Raw genomic sequence first — 22,556 nt, forward strand, 5'->3', positions numbered from 1 at the left:
TGGTGTGTGCCACCATGCCTGGGTTTATGAAGTGCTGGGCTTTGTGTAAGACCAGCACACGACCACCTCAGCTGTGTATGTCTTAAATCATCTAGAAAGCTCACACAAGTGATTTCAATGTTTTAGCGAATCTTGTTTATTTTGGTTTGACTGCATGTGTGCCCCATACATGCCTGATGCCCTTGGAAGCCAGAAAGAGTTTATCAGATTTCCTGGAACTAGAGTTACAGATGGTTGTGAGCTGCCATGTACGTACTGGAAATCAAACTTCGGACCTCTGCAAGAGCAAGCAAGTGCTCCTAACCACTGAGCCACCTCTCCTGTCCCTTATTTCTATTATTTCAAACTGTGTGTAATATGTCTGTGTGTGTGAGGGGGGGCAGGGGCCATATGCACCAGAATGCAGTTCCACTTTCCAGCCAGGATCCAATATTTTAAATGTCAACCCCAAATTTATATGTAAGTAAAGAATTGTGTAATTCTTTAGGCTGGAGAGATGGTTTGGTAGTGAACAGCACTTGCTCTTACAGAAGACCCAAATTAAGTGCCCAGCACCCCTGTCAGGCAGCTCACAGCTCCAGTTGTAGCTCCAGTTTCAGTTACTGCTGGCACCTGTACTGACACTCATAGACCCACATACAGACACACACACGAAACTTAAGACAAAAGAAATATTAAAAAAAAAAAAAAGAGTTGTGGAATTTATACTTTTGGTTAGAAACTTCTCAGTCTTCCATGTGTCTCTGCCCTTCTCCTTTCTTCTTCCCTCAGCCTCTGTAGAACATTCAAGACCTTGTGTGGGCAGTAAGGAGTTCACACACCAGAGGGCTGTCTCTTACTGGGAGACATCTGGCTACTCACCATGAGAGGGGACAGTCTCTATGACAGAGCACTTAGCTTCTTACAGGAGCACATATCCATTCTTCTCTCGGATCTTCTGACAGGAGTCATCTGGGCTGGCAGAGGCCAGGAATGGTGGTTTCTTGGGAGGAGCCTGTTTCTGGCTCCCTGCCTAAAACTACCATTTCCTGCCACCTGGGGATGAAACTGTGCCCAACAACCGCGCCTGATTCTCAGTCTTATCTCGTGGGGGGGAATCGATGCCTATCGAGGGTGCTCACTCAGCTGTGCTTCCTTTTCAAAAGAACGAAAGGCGTGACCTACCTTTCCTGAGGAGCCCAGGGCCACAGTAAGTCCCTCCTAGGCTGGTTATTTCTAGTCCCCTTTTTTTCTCATCTTCTATTATGCATGGGCCCCTGACCAGTGGGCTTTCTCTTTGGAATAGCTGGTGATCCAACTGTGTTGAGTGACTGTCCTCTGAGCCACGTTAACTGCCATCCTGGGGAGTTCAGTTTCACCCCCCTTGTAAAAGATCATCCCAGCTAGGTTTATTGATGGTTCATGCCCTCATGGAGGAGTGAGAAGAGTACCAGAGCACCTAGTTGTTGCCTACTACCTGTTGTACACAACTGTCTTCCTTATACATACTGGGCCTGGGGCAGGGCTGGTTATACAGGTAGGGTGAAGATAGGAGAGGGAGACTCCATCTATGTAACTATGGGAAAGTCCTCATCTCTGCTGGGCAAAGTCTTTCCAGGTCAAAGGGAGAACCCGCACCCTGATAAGTAACCTATACTCTGTAGAGAAGCCCAATAAATATATTGCTTTCCCAGAATAAACTTTGGTGGAATCAAGTTTTGGTTTGTCACTGGGATCTTAACAATTTTAGCAACACCAGTCTGTTTTACAAAGATAGGGTCCTGGAACTCACAAATGTAGACCACACTGGTCTTGAACTCACATTGATACAGCTACCTCTGCCTCCTAAGTGCTGAGATGGAAGGCCTGTGCCGCCACCACCCCGCAGTAACACCTGTCTTAAGAAACTGGCTCTGGCTTCCTCGGCCATTACTCGATGCAGGGCTGCTGTGGAGAATTCTCAAGTGTTAGCTACTGATGGCTAAGTCAGGATAACACAGAGGATTCAAAAATCACAAACCAAATGAAAAGCTATATTCTTTGAGAATCCCTGTCTGTACACACTCACCTATAAGCTGCCCAGATGATCTGTGTAGGTACCGCTCACTGGAAAGGTAGGTGATAAATGTGTCTTGGCTCAATGCCAAGAGCAGAAAAATGACTTCAGAAATACATTTTTCAGTTCTTTAGAAAAAAAAAAAACAAACAAACAAAACTTTATTGCGCATAAAACAGACCATTCCCTCTTGTGGGTTATGTTACCATCTTTCAAAAGAAATTTTTAAAAAATGTGGTACCGGGGATTGAACCGTGGGCCTTATGAATGCTAAACACACGTTCTACCACTGAGCGATATTCCCAGCCCCCCGATATTTGTTGCCCCTGCCTCTACTCTCCTGTCCCAGTGAAAAATGTCTTATTTTTTAAAGTCTACAGCTGCTGGTCAAAATTACCTTAAGGATGGCTGTTGGGGGTAAGAATATCAACTGAGCAGGGTTAGAACCTGGGTTGACCATGCTCTTACTTGGGAGCAATGGACTGTCTTCTGCTTGCACTCCTGGGACAGAGGCTAGAGCCTCACGTACAGTCCTTAGCCTTGAGTTTGGGTTTACTCAAATGCGCTGTAGCATCATATGTGTGTATGAAGTGTAGACACTCCTCTCTTCCCTGCCTTCAAGTGAAGACATAATTCCTGGGAAGAACGCAAGAACACATGACTAGAGTTGTTTGCATTTCCAGAGGCGGAGAACACTTCATGTCTCGTCCCCGGGCCACTGAAATCAACTGCAAACTAGTGGTTACAAACTGGGAGCCTAAAAAAAAGTGCTCTATGAGAACCTGAAGTCCTCGTGCCATCACGACTGGAGAGCTGCGGGACATTCCCAAGGCTGGTGGAATTCTGAGGCCCTCCTGCAAAGTGTTCTGCCCACTGTCATATGACTGCTGGAAGCAGTGTGTGCTTTGGAGAGATCAACACGTCATGGCTGACCAGGACAGAGGCGGGTGGGGGGTGGGGGTGGGTGGAACATCTGGTGCTTCTGCTCTGAGGCCACTAGAGATGCAGCATGCCCCTGCATCCTTCTTGAGTTACTTGGGAAATGGTTTCCTTGTTCTGAGTTAGCAGACATGACAGGGCTGGGCTGCATGGGATTGCCAGTGGCACTGTGGAGGAGGAAAGGGTCAAGATGGCCACATAGGCGATGAAGGTCCTGTCCAAAGTCCAGTTTGATTGGCAGATTGTGGTTGAGAATGGAATCCAGAACATCCTCCTCTGACAGAATAAAAAGAGCAATACCGCCATGTCAGAGACCAGGAAGTGATGACATCAGAGCTGTGGCGGCTGCTAGCAGCACATCTGGATTTCCACAGGAGAGATGGCAGCTTGCACAAGGTGAACAGAAGGATAGCCGTTTGCTCCTCGAGCTGGGTGGATGGATGTTCAAGTTGAGGCACAGTGTGGTTCCCACGGGAGGTCCAGGGTCAGTGTGGGCCCTTGGCTCTTGTCTGCACTAGCCCCTCCCACAGGCCCAGCTGGCATGTCCTATCCAGATTGGTATGGCACCAATGGACTGGTCCATGTGCTGCTGTTTTGAAAGAGAAGCACCCTAGCCCCAATCGCCGGTCTCTGGCTGAACCACAGGAAATGAACGGCTCGGCTTATGGATCTGGTTACATGGTACTTACTGGCTCTTGCCAGGCCAAGAAAACCCTGCTATAGGCAGAGAAGATTGGAGTGGCCGCTATGTTGAGGTGAGACCAGCACACATGTTTCTATCTAGCTGGGCTGAGCATTTTCACCAGCCAGCCTGAGGACAAGGTCACACTCTACTTGGTCCCAGCAAGCATGAAGAGGGGCTAACCTCAACCTTCAACATATGTACAGGAGGTAAAACCTTGGCAGCAAAACTGGACAAAGTGGGTTCTACAGAGCTGAGATCCCCAAAAGACCAGAACAGCCTGTCTCCAGGCCTGGCCTCCTGGTGCTGAAATGCATCCGCACAGTGAGGCTATTCTAGAAAAGTCCAGTGGCAACAGGAACAGGGTGATGGGTGGAGGAGGGGACAGAAAAGCTGTGAGCAAGGACCCACAGGGCTTTGAGCTGCTCCCTGGTGCCAACCAGGTAGGTAACACTACTAAGAAGGCTAATAAATAAATGTATGTAACAAGAATCAGGTCAGTTTTGCATCGGGCTGTATGGGATGTACAAAGACCTCATCCCTCCCACACGCAGGTGACAGGCAGTGTCTCTCTAGTAAAGGTATAAAAATGACATTGCTTACTTTCAAGTATTAAAAAAATAAGTTAATTGACAAAAAAGGGTCCGAAGTGGCTGAGTGTCTGGCCAGGCTGTCAGTCTCGTTTCAATGTGCAAACACAGGAAAATGCCAAGGAGAGCCATCTCCTGTACTGATGTGGAGGCTGACCAGGGACTGCGCCTCTGTCAACAGGAGTGGGGTGGGGGAGGGGTTGACAGGTAGGACCTCCTTCAGCTCTCCCAAAGTCAATACTTTCCAGTGTCAAAATGGTTGTGAACTAAAAGCAGAACACAGCAATCCACGGGCTTCAGGCCACTGTCCGTGTGAGAGGCCTGGGGCACTTGGCCACTGGGGATCCAGTGTGTGGTGGGGCAGCCCCTCCTGTGCCCTCCTAACTTGCATAATGAACCTGCCTCCTTCCCCTGCCAGGGAGAGCACTGCCCCTGGAGGCTGCTCCCTGCTGGATCTCCACCCACAGACCTCTTCTGAGGATGCCTCTGTACTTTCTTTGGTGGTGCTTCAGGGAGCATGAGGGTACCTGCTCTGCTCTACAGGTGCTCTGTGGTGGCAGTGGCTCTTTAGAGGAGCCACTTGAAAGAGGTGTCAGGCAGCAAGCCTTCAGGGACCTGAAGGCCTTTCCCTTAGGGCACACACCAAACATACCCATCTCCTCCCTCCTGACAGGGAAGTCTGGGGGGCGCCTCTCCTTGGAGGTGGAGTCACCTCAGAGGATAACCCTCACCTAGTGTTTTCCCACAGCATGGTATCTGAGCACTGCCCTCCAAGGATGCCAGGCCTCTTCTGAACCTGGATCCAGTGGTTTGGGAGAACGCAGCCGGGTCAGGTGGGTGCCACTCTACCAGACACAGTGGTAGGCAGGCTCAGGACCAGTCCAGGCTGAAGCCCTTGCACAGCATAGCGGCCTCCAGGTCCTTGTCCTCCTCTTTCTCCCGCAGTCGCTGCTCCTCCAGCAGGGCCACCAGCGAGTCTCTCTGCTCCACCACCTCCAGCATCTCGTTCAGTATCTTCTTCTCCTCAGACAGCTCCTCCTCAGTCTTCAGGTGATCTGCCGAGAGGCTGAAGGAGTCAGGTGTGGCCTGGGATAGTGGCCCGTGTCACCTTCCCTCTTACTTGCCCTCTGCTTACCTTCCACAGCCATCCGCTCCCTCAGCTCCTGCTGCAGCCGGCTCTGCCGGTCTTCCAGCTCCAGCTCCCGGGCACTGAGACAGGGAGACAGCAACAGTGACTTGGAGGCCAGCTCTCTTACCCTGGCAGACTAGGACAGCTGTGTCTGCTGGGGCGCACCCCAAGCACTGGCACCCCCGAAGTTGTCCCCTAAATCTCCGCTTACTTACAAAATCATCAGCTCTGACTCGTAGCGCACCATGGCATTTTTCTCCTGCACCAGTTTGAACCACTCCTGCATCAGTTTGGGGTCATCCTTTTTGCCCATGCCTGCGTGAGAGATTGAAGGTCAGGAGACGGCATTGTCTCTGTTTGCCCAGCCCAAGAAAGATTGTCACACTGGGGCAAATGTGCAAAGAGCCAAGCAAGATGCTGCCGGAACTGTCCCAAGCCAGGTCCAAAGTTTGCCTACAGCCTTGACAGGGACAGGGGGGCAGAGAATGACAGGCCGCTGCATCGTGTCCACCCCAGGGCCTGATAGACCTAGACTTTCCATCATGTTCTGAAAAACAGGCATCGGTGCTGCCACGCCCAGTACACCTTGCTCTTAAGTGTGCCTTTGCCTGGGCAGCTGTGCCTGACACTTCCCCATGCTTTTTAGTCTGACTGGAAGACGCCATTTCTTCATTCTGATATGCACTCACTAGACACATGAGTACCAGGCAAGTTGTCTACCACTGAGTTACATCCCCTGCCCTGATACAGCAGGCAGCCTGGCAAACACTCCAGCAGACCCTGCGTGGTAAACACAGGGCATCAAAGTGGCTGTCAGATTTCTCACCAGCGGACCTCAGGGCTGAGGAAGGTAACTCCTGCTCTTGTTCCAGCAGCTAATTTGATCTGTCCCGAATCAACTTTTGACCCACATTGAGTGTCCATCAGGAGTGACCACACCCCTGGGCTTAACTGCAGCAGGAACGTAGAAGAAGGACTGTCTAAGGAATCAACCCACCCAGGAAATAACAAAGTCCTGTGTCTTGTACAAAGCTACTCGGTGTCCTTGCCTTGGAAGCACATGGTATCAGTGGTTCTTCTCTTATGTGGATACAAACTTTCCTTAGTAGTTTTCTGTGTGCTGGGGATGGACCACAGAGCTTTCTATGTGCTAGTCAATGCCCCACCACTGAGCTACACTCCCATCCCAACATTAAATAATTCTGTACAGAGCTCAGGATGTCTGAAGGCTTCCCGAAGGTGAGTGGTGTCAGACTGGAACGCTCCAAGTTTCCACCCACTTCTCTGGTTGGATGATCCAGGCCTGGTTGGATGATCCAGGTCCGAGAAATGCCCTAACACAGGAGTATGGACGATACTCAGGGAAGTGCTGTGCCTGTGTCAGACTCAATTACTCTAGCCCACTTCTTCCTGACTCCTTCACACTAGTCAAAGCCTGAAGCTCTTTCCCTGTATGTAAGACACACGTCAGGCCTAAGCCTGAGTCTTTAGCTAGTGATCACACTCTGAAGACAGAACTGACACAGCAATGGTTAGTATCAGCCCCGTGCCAAGCAGACATGCACCCCTGCTCCTGACCTGGGAGTCTTGGCCCTGAGCTCTACTCTCAAAGACAGACACCTCCATCTCGGCCTGTCGAGCTTGTCTACAGGTCTGGGGGCCCAAGCTCTTCTTCCCCACACCAATAGACTTGGGTCTTTGGCTTTAAAGCAGCCTCCAGCCCAGTTCCACGCATTCCTTCTGAAGGGTCTCTGCACAGTGTTGCCCCTGTGGCCATGGAGATGAAGCCCTGAGGCATGCAAGCTGTCCGGAGTGGCAAGCTACGAGCACACCAAGTCTGTCCCCTCCTTCCCACCTCCCGGCATAGAAAGACTCCAAATTCCACCAGGAGAGTTGGGACACCGCTCATGAGCCATGTTGGAGCTTGGTCACGGCTGATGAGCGAGGGGATGTGGCAGGGTGGGTGGTCACATGTGAGACCATGGAGCAGAGAAGAGGTTAGCAGGGGTTAGTCATGGCCACACTCCCTTCCCCTGCCCACATGCCTTGTCAATGACAATCTTGTCACCACAACAGACTTCAAAATCAGACAAACTTAAAACAAAACAAGACACACTCGGCAAGACACAAGGTAGAGAAGTTTGGTTTTTAGTGGTTGGGGAAAAACAACAGAACTCGGGGGCCATTTGTGTAGACCAGTCTTTGTAAGGACAGTATTCCTTGACTCCGCCAATACAAACTGCTGCCACAGAGGGGGTTCCTCCCCTGTTCCTGGACTTCGGCTTACCGGACCCAAGGCCCCAAGCGCCAACAGTAGACAGGACCGCAGGAGAACTACAACCTGCAGACACTGAAGCCCACAGCTCTTTGGCTTCTGTCTGTTCCCATCCTCCCTTAGACAGTCAAAGGGATACTGTGCCTTGTAAGAAACTGCCACATACTCATGACATTCTGACGTAGGGCTATCAGGAATCAGAGAGAGGAGGAGGAACATTTGCTGGGCCTTGGATCCCTGTTGGACTATGGTGGCTGCGGGCCCCTCGAGGCAATGGGGAAGAGTGGGTGAGGTTACGTTACCTTCCTGGACACAGCAAGGGCAGAAGGAGAGAGGTCTACGCCGTGGAGTCCCGCCACTGGGCTCAACTTCAAAAAGGATCAAACAAGGAAGAGGAAACAGAGAAAGACAAAAAAAAAAAAAAAGGAAGAGGGAGAGGAGGAGAGGAATTTGGAGGTGGAGAGGGATGGGGAAGGTGAAGCAGAGGACAAAAACAGAAAAAGTGAGAAAGGAACAATAGGAAGAAAGGAAAAAAACTCCACAAGAATGGAGAAGCGGAAACAGGGGGGACAAAGTCTACAAATGAATTAAGTCCTTTTTTTTTTTTTTTTTTTTTCCCAGCACAGAAATCGAACAAGAGCAGGCCCAGGCTGCAGGCAGCAGTGGCTAATGAGGGCATGTGGTAACACTGGAACACTGTCCTATGGTTGGTGGCCTTGGGTAGGTCTTCCTACCTCCAGGCAACAGATGTTCTAAATATGCAGCCAATGGTGTTCCTAGGTATGCAGGGGGTTAACACATGTGCTCGAGGTTAAGCTAGCTTTTTCGTAACTTTAAGGGGCCACCATGTTCACAGAAAGGGACCCTGAGTCTGCACAAGTGACATCTTAATCTTGTCATGGTCCTATAGGGCGGACAGAATGCTTTGCATTCTGAACCAGGGAAGTTAGGGGAAACTATGAATACACAGAGATGACTTCACTAACCAGTAACCGCCCCCCCCCCCCCCCGCCCATGGGCTATGGAAAAACCAATCAACCCTTTCCTTTCAGCTCCTACACCTTTCAGAGGCATCCGATGCTGGAGTGGAGGGGTGGTGTCACACCGTGGACTGTTAGACCCAAAGGGGGTGAGCTGACAAGACAACAACTCACAGTGACACTTGGTAAGAGTAGTGATGGGCATCTGGGAGACAGTGTGCAGAGATCTCTACAGACCTGACCGCCATTTGACGAAGAGGGAGAGGAGCTGAGCAAGGGACCATCACAGAACCACAGGAGCACACACAGGAGACAGGAAGCCCCAGGAAGGTAAGGCCTTTGGGCCATGGGAGGACTGGGAGGACTGGGAGGACTGTGGCCCAAGATGAGAATGAGGCTCAGGTTAACAGAAGGGCTGAAGGTCAAGCTACTGTTGGACTGGCCATTCTACACTGCAGTGGGATAATGCAGGGGCCAGTCTCCTCTTCCTTTAAAACCTTTCATTGTCCTACTTAACATTTTGTGCACAGTAACCTTGATACTGGGTACAACCTTCAAACCAAAGCCACAGACAGTATGTGAGGTGCTTTTATCCCATCTCAACAGCTGCGACGAGCTGGTGCTTGGGTCTAGTTGACCTGCTCCACCTGCTTGGGTTTGAAGCATAAAGTCTGTGTGGGGCTCAGATACCTGGAGAAATCCCGTAAGTACCAATATCAACTCTCTCTGCCACTTCCTGGGACTCTAATGACACATGGGTAGGTAGCTGTGTAGCTAGAACAGCATTCAGACTCATTAGCAAGGGACAGTGACACAGTGTGTAAGCAATGCACATCCAAAATGAGGCAGGTGTCTGCACGTATATACGCATACATAGACCTAAAGGTAGACACTACTTTCTGGATATCACACAATGGATGCTAAGTTCTTTTATCTCAATCACATTCCTTGTGCAACCGTTACAACGTGGAACATTGTTTGAGATAACAGAATATTGAGAAACAGAAGTTAAAAAATAAAGTTTGAGAGGAAGGGACAGCATTGGGTGAAGCAAGCATTTAAAACAGAGAAGGAGGAAAAGACATTGCTGAATGAACAGGGAAAAGGGATGGTGTGGTCAGATGGGTTCACCCATGTGACTTGCTTTGTAGCCTCCCACATGTCCTTGATGAGTGCCCACCCCTCACAACTAGAAAAGAAAAAAACCCACCTAATAGGTACTATTTTAAAAAGAAGAAATGGAACAGAAAAACCAATCTAATGGGGAATTCCATCCCAAAGCAGAATCTGAATAGATTTGCAGGCAAAGCACAGAGGCTCTGATTTTAATAGCAATTTCTTTGCCTTTTACGGAAATGTGAGAAACAGATGCTTTGGTTTGCTGGGTCATCTCTCTCCTCCCTGCTCTTTTCTGTGGTGTCGGGGATGAACCCAGGGCCTCAGGAATGCTAGGCAAGAGCTCTACCTTGGTGAGCTATAAACAAGCAAGACACTGAGCTTAGGTGTTCATGGAAACCATAATTTAGTCTTTTTTGCTGTTCAAAATACTAAGCTGTACCAGGAAGGCTGTGACAGAGATGGGTTCAGTGTTCATTTACATAAGAGGATGTGCTAACCAGGCCTTGGGGGGGGGGGAGGGGGGAGCTAAGACATAGATCTTCTGCTCACAGCTCAGAGACCCCTCAGGACAGCAGGGGCTGGAAGGGGAGATAGTTTGAGGTCCCCTCATTTCTAATCTAGCCTTTCAAGTCTGCCTGGTTACATTTAATTATGCTTCTCCAATGCTGTGAATATCAGAAAGAACTAGAAATACCCAAAAGGATCATGGGCTTATTTTAAGGACAAGATGAGAATAATTTATGGGAGAAACATCTACTACCCAGTGGAGAAGGCACACAACCTAACACTTGGGAGGCCGAGGCAAGAGGATCAAAAGTTAAGGTCCTCCTTGATTCCACAGAGCATGAGACCAACCTGGGCTACATGTCAACTTATTTCAAAACAAATAAAATAAAACCTCCAAAGAAATGTCTCCTAATTACTCCTTCTGTGCCAGGAACTGTGCTGGCTTCCATTCATCTCTACTTTCTTTAAAATACAAAGCAGGCAATCTTTTCGGTTCTGCTCTCCCCCCCAACCCCCCCCCCCCCGCCCAACCCCCAGTCTTATGAGACATGGTGTAATTCTGGCTCTCCTGAAACTGGCTCTGTAGACAAGGCTGGTTTCAAAGATCTGCCTGCCTCTGCCTCCTGAGTACCGGGGATTAAAAGCATACCCTCCTTCACTGCCAGACAGAAAAGCATTTCTGATTGGACAAGAAAAAGGAGAGAAGTCATAACTAGAAAGAGAGTGAGCAGGCCAGATTCAAGGACTCCTGGATAAAGAGAAAGGGAGTCACCAGGAAGCTGGTTTAGAGCTGAGAAAATCTGGGGGCGGGCCTCACCTGTGTATCCATCTTGGATACCTTCTAGGTTTCTATGTCCCCAAGTCAAGGAATATCACCACAGGCTTAATGCTGGAGAACCCTCGAGAGCCAGACCCCAAAAGTCCTAGCCTGTCAGGTTTCAGACACACCAACTCTGTACTGTCCAGTCACTGTGAGAAAAAGTGAGCTTTTCATGAGCCAGGCACTGTCCATGTGTGTGTACAGTTCTAAATACCCAGCATGCAAATGTCAATCATTATCCGTCTGTAAGATGGGCTCCACACACTCCCTTCTGGTGTACTGCAGCAAATTTCATCTACAAAGTGAGGGGAGGCTCAGGGACAGAGCACTCCTTTCCAGCTACACTACCCTCTGTGGACCACTTTCTGGTGGCCTCTGTAGGTGTCAGAGCCAGGGAGAAGTGTGCTTCTTTCTCAGCTGTGCTCTCCTGTCACCAGAACACCAGCCTGCTCTGGGCAGCCCTTGCCTGGTCTGGGGTGGACTCTGGCTACTCTTTTTTGTAGCAATGTGATATATTTACTGCCAAGAGACCCAGCATGGAATCAATATCTAATTAATTAATTAATTAGTTATCCGGGTAGAGTCTCATGTATCTCAGGCTGGCCTAGAACTTACAATCCAGCCAAGAATGATCTTAAACTTTTGTTCTTCCTGCCCCCACCTCCCACGTGCTGACTGAGCTGGTTGGTAGGTGTGCACCATGACCGATCTATGCAGGGCTGGGGATTAAACGGAGAGTTTTGTGCGTGCCAGGCAAGCATTTCTGAGTTCTGTCTCCAGCCTTCTTTTCTCTCTTCCCTCTTTCAAGTCAGGGACTTACGTAACCCAGGCTGGCCTTAAATTCCCAATCCTCTAGTGTTGTCATTACAGGCATGCGCTATCATGCCTGGCCTCTTTTTGTTGTTGCTGGGGATAGACTTCAGCGCCTTAGCGGCTCAGTGAGCTGCCACCGAGTAACGTGCTAGGCCTGGACAATCTCTTGGAGGGTTGGGTATGAAGAATGGGGTTCTTGTTAATGTTCAATTCTGTCTTGTATAAAACAGGCAAAATGTCTGTTGACCGAGATTATGCTCCGCTGTTCTTCCTCTGCAACCTCACGTCTAATCGGTCAGCACCAACGCCTCCCCGTGCATGAGGAAGGCTTCACACAGCAAGCTTGAAAGGTCCAGCCCCAACTATGGCAATGACAAGCTCTGAGGCTCTGGCTGGAGATCCAGATGGCTGGTGCCATGATTCAGTGTGTAAGCATCAGGTAGGTAAGGCTGCTCGGGAAGACACAGATGATGTACACCTGACAGGGCCCTGTGCCGAAGACAGAGAGGAGAGAGCAGACCCACTCTCTAGCCTGGAAAACTGCTGGTGAGCTAGAAAATACTCGTGAGAATTGAGGTCCACGTGGATGTGTGGATGTGAGTGTGCACCTGAGTTCACACAGGTGTATACACACCACACTGGCGCGCGCGCGCGCGCGCGCACACACACACACACACACACACTAAAAACTGAGCCAGGCTAAACATTCAGCTTGACCAGAAAGGCAGAAATCTACTAACATCCAAGGAGAGGAAGGAACCAGCAAGCCGTACCAATGGAACCAGCAAGCCTCTCTCCAACTCACTGGTGACCACCTGTTGGGGCCGACCGATCCCTTTCCTTGCTGCATTCCTAAGCCTTTTGTTTCCCTCTCAGACAATCCGAGACATGAGGGTCTGCAAAATCAGAAGTTGCATGAATGCACTGAATCTGAGCTTTGCAGCAGAGATGTGTTTTTCTCTAGATCTCCAGTCACCTTGCTCTGGTTGATAGAGCAGTGACTTCTGCTTGCAGCAGTTCTTAACCTGTGGGTCTCAAACCTTTCGAGGGTCACACATCAGATACCCTGCATATCAGATACTTACATTATGATTCATAACAGGAGCAAAATTACAGTTGTGAAGCAGCAACGAAATAATTTAATGGTTGGGGGTCACCACAACGTGAGGAACTGTATTAAAGGGTCACAGCATTAGGAAGGTTGCAAACCACTGCTTAGTAAAACAAGACTCAGTGGGCTGTGCATGTTACATGTCCGGCGGAAGACAGGCTGTGCACACGGAGACCCTGGAGACCCATCTTCTCCGGCTCAAGGGTCATTATTTTAATGATTTTTTCCCCCAAATTATAACTCCAGCTAGTCAAATAAATTTTTATATACTCTGTGGCTCTAAAAGACTTTTTCTTTTCTTTTTCATTGGCATTGTGCATTGGGCTCTGGGTCTCTGAGCCATGCCCCAACCCCAAAACTGCCTTAAAAAAACAAACCAAAACAAACAAAAGCCAGCAGTCTCTTTTCAGTTCAGGCTACACTTTGACTGCAATTGTCCTGCCTCTTGCCTTCTGAGTGCTGGGATCAATGCATGACTATCACCTGGCCTACAGAGACTTTTTATACAGGGCCCTAAGCCTGTATGTGTCAGGTTAGGAGCTCTGCAGGACCCCACTGAGGCACTGTAGAGGACAGGCCCAGCCCTGGGCAGGAATCCGTGTCTGGGTTTCTTGGGTGAGAAACAGAGTTCCCAACAACCCAAGTGCTGCTCAGAGCTCTGTCTCCAGTAACAGATGCCACGGTCCACAAACGACGTTTCCGTGTGGCCTTTTTGGGAAGCGGGAGCAGAGGACCAGCCAGCTTTTCTACTTCATAATCCCAATTTCAAAAGGGAAACTACTCCTCAAGTAATATTAGCTATGTGCCTGAAGGGAAGACACCAGGAGACTCTGAACAGGGTCATCTGTGGTATCCATGTCTTCCTTCAGGTGTGCTGAGGGGAGGGAGGGAGAGCCTTGCTCTTTCTTGGAGTACACAAGTGCCTCCCTTCCTTCATCAGGCAGCAGGATGTCTCCTACATTTGAGCAGAACCCACACAGTGTCTGTGCCATGGGAAAATCAGGCAGGCAGTGGGAAACTATGGGGTTCTGGGATGAGGGACAGAAGCAAGCTGTCTGATGGAGGAAGGGGGCCTCAAAACGTCAAAGACAAACTGAGTTTCTTTCTTTTTTTTTTTTTCCTTTTTTTCTGCTTGTTCTGTTTCATTCCAGAATCCTCTAGCATACCAAATCCAAGGTTAGAATTTGGTGTCTGGGGCCACAGAAAACAGCCCACTGCATTTGCTTACCTGAGCAGTAGGTTAAAGACAACATTCAAGACATACACAGAGACAATCTATGCTGCAAAGCTAGTACCTCAAGCGGGAGGGAAGGGTTATGTGGCAAGAAGTGGGTTAGGGCCACTTCCTCCACAATACCCTGAACGTAAATGATCTCTTCACGTACAGAGACGACCTCAGAATGAACATAAACATTCTTAGGGGAACTGTTAGGAGGAGGCGAGGAGGCGGGACAGGGTATTAGACGAGACGGGGGTCTGTTAACCGGGTGCAAGCATCCGCCCTTTTTCAGCATCAATGGCCATGAGTGGGAGCCCCCAGCATTCCAGGCGCTGAGGACACAGACAGGGGCCTGTGGCCAAGTGGATCCCTGGAGCACAAGACCGGGATGTGGAGAGCAGAGCCAACTCATGCCGCCTACCCAGGGAGCTTGACAAGGGTCCTCCTCCTGATCAGTGATGTTTCTATGGATATGGTACTGATCTCATAGAAATCAGATGAGGTGTGTGTGTGTCTGTGTGTGGTATAAGGGGTGGAACCTAGAACCTCATGTGTTCTGGGCAAGTGCTCTTCCAGCAAGCTATACCCCTAGGCCTGGCTTAGGATTCATTTTACTCACTGTGTATATGTGTGTATATGTACCTGGTGTGTGTGGAGGTAAGAGGTTAACATGAGCAGTTTTCCTCTATTATCACATCATTTAAATGTTTCTTAACTGCTACATTTATCTTTCTTTTTAAAATTTTATTTACTTTTATTTATTTGTTGTATGTGTGCCTGTCTGTGTATATATGTACAGGTGCCCATAAAGGCCAGAAGAAGAGTGTCAGATTCCCTGTAGTTGGAGCTACAGGGGCGTGTGAGCTGCCTTACATGGATGCTGGGAACATGGATGCTGAACTCTGCTCCTCTGGACGAACAGCAAGTGCTCTTAAGTACTCAACCATCTCCGCAGCCCGTCAGTATTATATATTACATCATATTTATTTACTTATGTGCTGGTTGTGAGGGTGGTAGGAACATGCCACCGCACACCTGACACCTTGCAGGAGCTGGATCCCTCTTTCCAGCACGTGAATTCGTAAGACTTAACTCAGGTCAGTAGGCTCAGCGGAGAGCCACTGCACCACCGGCCTAACACCTAATTTTCTGAGGCATGGTCTCTTACTGAACCCACAGCTCATCAAGGCTAGCTGGACATCGAGCTATAGGAACCCTCCTGTTTCTGCTTCCCCAGCGCTAGAATTACAAATGCATGTCCCCATGCTTAAATTTATTTTGTTTTGTTTAAAATGGGTACAGGGGAATCGAACTCAAGTCCTCATGCTTGCCTAAACAGGCACTGACTGAGCTCACTGAGTCATCTCCTAGCTCTCTATATTTTTGTTTGGAGGATTACTTTTTTGAGACAGTCTTATACTAGCTCAGCCTGGCTTCAAATTCATGTCAAGTCTCCCCTTAGGCTCCCCAGTGCTAAGACTGCAGGCATGACCTACTGCACGCAGGCTCTCACTAAGCAGCTATGGCTGGCCCGGAACTCACTATGTAGACAAGGCTGAGGCAGATAGGCTCATAGATAGATAGATAGATGTAGACAGAGCTCTATCTGCCTCTGTTTCCTGAGTGCCAGTATATGTTGCTTGGCCCGATTTTAGTATATATATACATACGTATTTTATGTGTATCAATGGAGGACATGTGTTATCACGGCAAGGGTGTAGATGCCAGAGGACAACTCATGGAGGAGCTAGTAGTCCTTTTGCACTACGGGTCCTGGGAATTGAACTCTGGTTGTCTGGTGTGGAAGCAAACACTTATATCTGATAAGCCATCTTGCTGGCTCCAGACTATGGCTTTTAAATGAGTGGGCCAGGAAGTGTCTCTCTCCTGGGCAAGGGTGGAGAAGAGTAAGAAACCTTATATTGCCCTGCACTTCTGCTTTTGGGAGGCTTGGAAACTCCAAGGGCGGGTGAAGAGATCAGAGTGCCCAGTGGAGAAGAGGGGAGCTATGTTACCCTGCCACCCCTGACAGCCAGTTGCTGGACACTTGCTCCATCTGCCAACATGGCAGCCTTCCAGGAGACAACAGCTCAAAGTCTAGGAGCAAGTCTCCAGAATAGACATTTCTTTGCTGAGCCTTGTACCGGAAGATGACAAGTACTCGGCTCCATGGGACCAGGGTTCTCCTGCTTTCGAGGGATCAGGACCAGCTGGGAAGTCTGTAAGAATAGATACCCGGGCCTCTCTGTCTCATTTCTAAATCAGAGGGTCTAGGCTGGGGTCTGAGAGCCTGCATGTCTAACAAGCCCCAACGGATCAGTGCAGGCTGAGTGCCAGGGCACACTGAGAAAGGGGCATTACAGACTTAGCTAAGAACTGAATCTTGTGAGTTTGAGAAGAGGCAGTAACAGTAGAGAGAGCCTTTCTCATATGCTAGGGAATACCTGACACACCGGAAATGCAAATAGCTGAAGGTGAATTCACTGTTCTTAAAGTTCTAAAACCTATTTTATCTGTAGGTGCTGGGGATGGAATCTTGGGCATGCCCAGACAAAGGCTCTATCACAGGGTTACAGCCCCAGCTCTAGCTCTTGTGGGCAGTGCAGTGGGTGGCGGCCACTGTAGTACATATGACACCTACACATTTTAATGGCTGAGATGTGGAATGACAGTCTTGACTGGAGCCTTGAGTGTAAGTGAAACACTGCCCAACAGCGGAACACGCAGATGCGGGCTTCGTGGAGTGGGGCTGGAGGTTTTGTTTGTTTCCAAGAAAACATTAGAAGAACCTCAAGCACCAAGAGCTATTTTTAAATTATCCTCTGAGGCACCTGTGGAGGAAAGGACGTGACAGCTGCCTCCCTTTGGCTGTGCTGGGAACGGGACCCAGGGCTTTGGTGCATACAAGGCAAGTGCTCTGACACTGAGCCTGGAAAAGGGTTTGTGCTTCGCTGTTTGGTTATCAGGTTGGTTCCCCCTCACTGCTGTGAGCAGGGACTGGGATGGAGGACAAGAGGGAAGGGCGTCTCGGGGTTAGTGGCAGCAGTGGACGATGCTATACATACCACCCAGGTGCAAGTCGATGAGGCCACTGTAATAAGACTCTCCCCAATAGTCTACAACAAGGAATTGGTAAAGACAAGAGTTATTGGATCAGATGACCCTGCTGCCACCCCGACCCAAAAGCTATCAAGGACAGAACACATAAAACAGATAGGAATATTGTGAGAAAGCCCAGTGGAGCAGTGGAAAGCGTGCATGCCATGCACACACGCAGCTCGAGGTATCAAGGGGGTGGGGTCACCAAACACCACTACGGAGGGAGTCGCCAGCCAGCGTTAGGGAGGTTCCTTTTTCCACCTTGACTCAGGGAGGATGGGACTTGGCACTGCTGGGAACACCAACCCTGCTGGAAGGCAGCCTCCCGTGAGAGTTAAGAAAGTTTAAGGCTAGAACAGAGGCTACTCTAGTCTTACTTTCTGGATATTAGAGGCTCTGAGCTTCAAGGCTTTCAAGATGTGAACACTGGGGTAAAGAGAAGAGAAAAGAAAGCTCTGGAAACCAAGTAACTTGCAAGTGACTCCATCAGTGGTGCCTGTGCTTTCTGCAGAAACCACTGAGCTGGGCCGGCTTGAGACGAAGCTCCCACGTCTTCTGGGGTTTAGGTCCCCCATCTTCAGAGGACCTTTTCTTTCAAGGTAAGAAACCAGCTGGAACACTGGCATATTTCCCACCCCCTATGTTCTGAGGCTGCCGTAGGCCATCCTCCTTTCTCAGCTCCAGGAGCTGTCCAGCAGTTTAAGGTGCCTAAGGCACAAAGAGGGAGCCTGGTGGCAGTGGGTCTTGAGCTGGCAGTTTTTAGGGCCCAGAGCACGACAAAACATCTGGCATTCTCTGTACCTCACAATCTGGATGCTGATCCTGGCAATCACATCCTTCTATTTTAAGGATGGATATGTCAGAAAGCTGAGTGCCCTCGGTGGCTTTCCAGCTCGTGTCAGAGGCCAGTCCGGGGGTTCGAAGCTTGAGTCAGAAAAACAGAGAAGCTCCTGTCCGATTCCAGGACAAGAATCCCACAAGTCTTAGCCTTGCCCAGGGGCCTAATCCATGTGTCCCGTATATAAAAGTCTCTGACAGATACAGATAGCTTGACAGCAACTCCAGACTAGATCTCTTCTCAGGAAGTGCATCTTGGCTAACAAATTGTGACCCCTTTGACAGCAATGGAGACTTGAAGCAACCACATGAGCCAGGATGGCAGGTCCTGGCTAGCTTGGCGCAGTTCAGGGAGGGAGCCCAGTGGTGCAGCTAGAAGCTGCTGTGTTCCTTGCTCAGCCAACGAGACTGCCAAGTGGAAAGGAATGAGAAACATCGAGAAAGCTGCTGCTACTGTGCACACTCAGTTTCTGAGACGGTCTCTGTCAGGGACAAGGTCACCGGGAACTGACCAGTGCGGGGTGTGGAGTGGTAAGTATAAGAACAGAAAAAGAGTGTATTTGGAAATACGAGTGTATCATAGGGAGATGAGCCTCTAAGGTGCACCCGTAGACACAGCTTCACCTTTGCAAAGATCTGCCTATAGCCAGGAGTTGGACTAGAACATGGCTTTCAACCTTCTGTTGAATCCTAAGGCTCTTCAAGAGGGGTGCCCCAGGGGACTCCCAGATACCTGGCCCACAGCCAGTTTGAACTTTTGAAGACTTAATGCACAGCTTGGTCAAGGGCTTCACATGCCAACTTTTGACCCACTGAAGACCTGCAGGTAAGTCTGCTTTTGCAGGGAGCTGCTAGGTCCAAGCTTCTTTTGCTTCATGTACAAGAAGATGAACTTGTCATACATCCATTGGTAAGAAGCTAGTTAATTCAAGTCCTGCTGGCAATGACAGAGATCATGTGCCACTGTGTGGGGATCCTTGAGTAGGGTCCCTAGAAGGCTTAAGAGTTTAAGCTGGCTTCTGAGCGCACTGCTGGTCCTTCCAAGCGGCTAAGGTATCACGCCAGCACGTTGCAGCGCACCTGGGGTTCCTCTTTGCGTTGGGAAGCTTCTCGTTTATCATTTAAGATTTATTTTTATTTTATGTGTATGAGTGTTTAGTCTGCATGCACACCTGGTGTCTGTGGAGGACACTGGATCCCCTGGAACTGAAGTTACAGATGGTTATGAGCAGCCGTGTGGGTGCTGGGGACAAAACCCAGGTCCCCTGCACAGCCACCAAGCACTCTTCACACAGAGTCATCTCTCCAGCCCCTATATTTGTTTTCTGTTTTATAAAGAGTATGAATTACTGTTGGTGATTTCAGCCGCTCTTATTCGTGAGCACCTGCATCTGCTGTGTTTGCAGGTATTGAGATTTCCAGGCGAGCAGCTAAAGGCTCCCACTAAGAGCAAACACACGCACCTGCCGGGACGCACTGCGCTCAGGCTTTCGAGTATCTGTAATTCTCACTGAACTTGTACTTTCAAGTTTGTGTGAGCATTAAAAAAAAAAAAAAAAAAAAAAAAAAAAAGCAACCACCACATTTTAGAATAATTCTTTTGGATTTTAGGCCTCAACTAACACTTTGTATATATATAATGGGCTCTCCTGCCCCAACTGAGGATAAATTCAGATTGTGTGTGTGTTTGAGTACACGTGTGAACACTGACGTCTGTGGAGATGTCTCCCCGGGAGCTGGAGTTAACAGACTGCCATGATCCGTTGATGTGAGTGCTGGGAACTGAACTCTGGTCCTCTGTAAGAGCAGTATGTGATCCTAACTGCGGAACCATCTCTCTGGCAGCTCTGTCAATTTTTTAATGGCATCATTTTCTGGCTCACTGGTAGCAGCCAGAGTGACATGCCATAAAAAAGTGTAGAAAGCAGACTTCAGTTGCGTGGGACCTTAAGCACTTTCCAGAAACCACTGGCCAAATGGTTATCCTTTGAGCCTCTGAGCAGAGCTCTGGGACAGAGCACCTTTGGGAAGCTCTGTGAACCATGTCCCTAGATAGTAATGCCAACTATTGATGTGGGACGGAAATCCAGATCCCCTGCTGGCATTCTGTACATGAAGAGAGTAGTGGAGAGGACAGGGTTTCCAGCTCTGTAGCCAGGGCTCTCCAGAGGGAGGGCTAACCCCATCCAGTGCAGGCTGCACTGAGAAGATCAGTCAGAGGAGAGAACAGGCAGAGAGGCCTTCAGGCTGCTGGACAGACCACTGACATGGTGGTGCATTGGGAAGCCAAGAAAATGTGTGGGTGAATCCCCTCTTCACTGCTTGGCACGGGAGCCAGTGTTCCTTGTACCAGTGACTCCCAGTCTTCTTAACTCACTGGATACAAAGTGGCTTAAGCTTTTGAATTCCCTTTGGCAGCCTGGGCTTCAAGTGTTATATCCAGCGTCACATCCAGCATCAGGTGAAGCACAACCCCCAAAATATCTACATCCTCATCTCTTTCTCTCAGACACATCTTTGCCTGGAGGACTATTACTGAGTTCACCAACGAGCACCATTTCTGAGACTTAAAGGGCTTGAAGAAAGATTTGCTTCTGTTCCTGCCCCGACTCCTTTACTGGCAATGCCAGTGACTAGACCACTGGCCAGTGTTCAGAAAGCCCATGAGGCACCAGCTGGCCCTGTCTGAACTCCTATCTGCTCTTTAGCTTGCTTGCCAGGAGGTATACCAGCTTGCTTCCCTGTTTCTGGAAGGAAGCCACAAGAGGCTCTGACCTTCCTTTTTTCCTTGCCCCACACTATGAATGCTGAGTCCTTAGACCAGTGGCCACCTATGAAGATAAGAGGCTCCCCATCCAGGCATTGGATCTTGAGTTAGCAGAGGCCAATCATTCCATGCCTGAAGCCGGGCTGACCAATGGCCACAGAGACAGCTCAGATACCTCCTTGTCTTCTCTGTACCCACCAGTGTCAAGCCTAGCATGTTCCAACCACACAGCCCTTGTAATAGCTTCCCATGCCTATTCGCCAATAGCTGGTCGAAAAGCCAGAGCCTCTTCAATACTGCTCTTAGTGACCTGGCCTTTGGTGGACACAAGCCTGGGCTCACCCATGGAAATCTGAGTGCACGGGCAGCCAGAAGCCCCACACAAGAGAGGATGCAGGCTCTGTGGCTGTGTAGCTTGGGCTGGAAGAGAGCCCAGGGAACTGAGGACAGGAAGAGCACTCGGGAGAGCAGGCTAAGGCCTGTTGAGTGAGGTTCTGTGATGGTTCCTTGTGGGACAATCTCTCTTAGTCACAGATATTTTCTTCTAGAGAAAATGGTGGGGAGGGAGGAGAAGGAGCAGGGAGAGGAAGAGGAAGCCCAGGGCTTGTCACCAGTAGGCGACAGGACCTGGGATTTCGTTCCTCATGGCAACAGCAAGCTGAGGAATGGGCTGGGGAGCAGGCCTAGGTTGTCTGGGCTGCCTCAACATAGGTAAGCACTGGACCTTGATGATACCAACAACTCAGAAAACCCTGAGAGAGAAGGAGCCAAATTCCAGAAGAGGTGACGCCAAACTGGCTCGCCCCAGTAAGGAAGGTAGGCTCTCTCCCTGAGAACAAGCCTCGTCAGAGAGGAAGCCAGACGGTACCTGCTTCGCCTCGCAGGGCCTTCTCTACCGCAACGCCCCGCTCCTCCAGCTGCCGCTGCTTCTCCTCCACTTGCTCCAGTTGCCGCTGGATGATCTACCAAGAAACAGAGACTAAGCTTCCAGGCTCCAGCTTCCCAGAGAATCAAGCTGCAGACCCAAAGAGGGAGAAAGCTAAATGTTGCCAAGATGTTGAAAGGGAAATTATGGCCGGTGTGGTGTGACAGCTGCATGCAGCCGGGTCCCAGGGCTTGCTGTCTTTCCCTGGAATAGTTTGAAAGTATTTCAAAATTTCATTAAGCCTTTATGATAAGGAGACTGTAAAGCACTGGACAGGGTGATTGGAAACCCTGCCTAAATAAGTTGGATAAGAAGTGTCTAGAACAGTCTAGGACGGTGGTTCTCAACTGTCCTAATGTGACCCTTTAATAGTTTTTAAGGGACTTTGAGCTTGTCATCTTGGAAGATAACACCCTTACATTGTGGTGACCCCCAACCATAAAATTATCTTTGTTGCTGCTTCGTAACTAATGTTGCTGCTGTTATGAATCGTAATGTAAACACCTGAGATGAGAGATGATATGTAACTCCTGTGAAGGGGTCATTCACCCCCCCAAAGGGGCTGCGACCCACAGGTTGAGAACCATGGGTTTAGGACGAGGTCTGAGGATGGAGACTGATGACAAGGGGTTACTCCTGAGCTTTTCTGATAAAATCCCAGACTATTCAGATCTAAGGCTGAGGCCACAAACTGGACTCCTGACACTCT

At 49.5% G+C, this 22,556-nt stretch overlaps 1 protein-coding gene across 17 annotated transcripts in view; it reads right to left on the reverse strand.

The window, feature by feature from the left end:
* Positions 1-3,191: 3,191 nt before the first annotated feature.
* Mical3 (microtubule associated monooxygenase, calponin and LIM domain containing 3) overlaps positions 3,192-22,556 on the reverse strand; it is a 194,537-nt gene continuing 175,172 nt past the window's right edge. For 12 of the 17 annotated variants that reach the window (XM_076940475.1, XM_076940486.1, XM_076940473.1 and 9 more), the window contains 6 exons: positions 21,791-21,884; positions 17,285-17,335; positions 7,953-8,018; positions 5,591-5,690; positions 5,382-5,455; positions 3,192-5,301 (listed from right to left, as the gene is read on the reverse strand). In XM_076940475.1, the coding sequence (XP_076796590.1) occupies positions 5,117-5,301; positions 5,382-5,455; positions 5,591-5,690; positions 7,953-8,018; positions 17,285-17,335; positions 21,791-21,884 (570 nt within the window). In that variant the 3' untranslated portion in view covers positions 3,192-5,116. The remainder of the gene's footprint in view (positions 5,302-5,381; positions 5,456-5,590; positions 5,691-7,952; positions 8,019-17,284; positions 17,336-21,790; positions 21,885-22,556) is intronic. The other 5 variants (XM_076940490.1, XM_076940482.1, XM_076940481.1 and 2 more) reach the window with 3 other exon arrangements.

Source organism: Arvicanthis niloticus, chromosome 9 (assembly GCF_011762505.2).
Source record: "Arvicanthis niloticus isolate mArvNil1 chromosome 9, mArvNil1.pat.X, whole genome shotgun sequence".
Lineage (NCBI taxonomy): Eukaryota > Metazoa > Chordata > Mammalia > Rodentia > Muridae > Arvicanthis > Arvicanthis niloticus.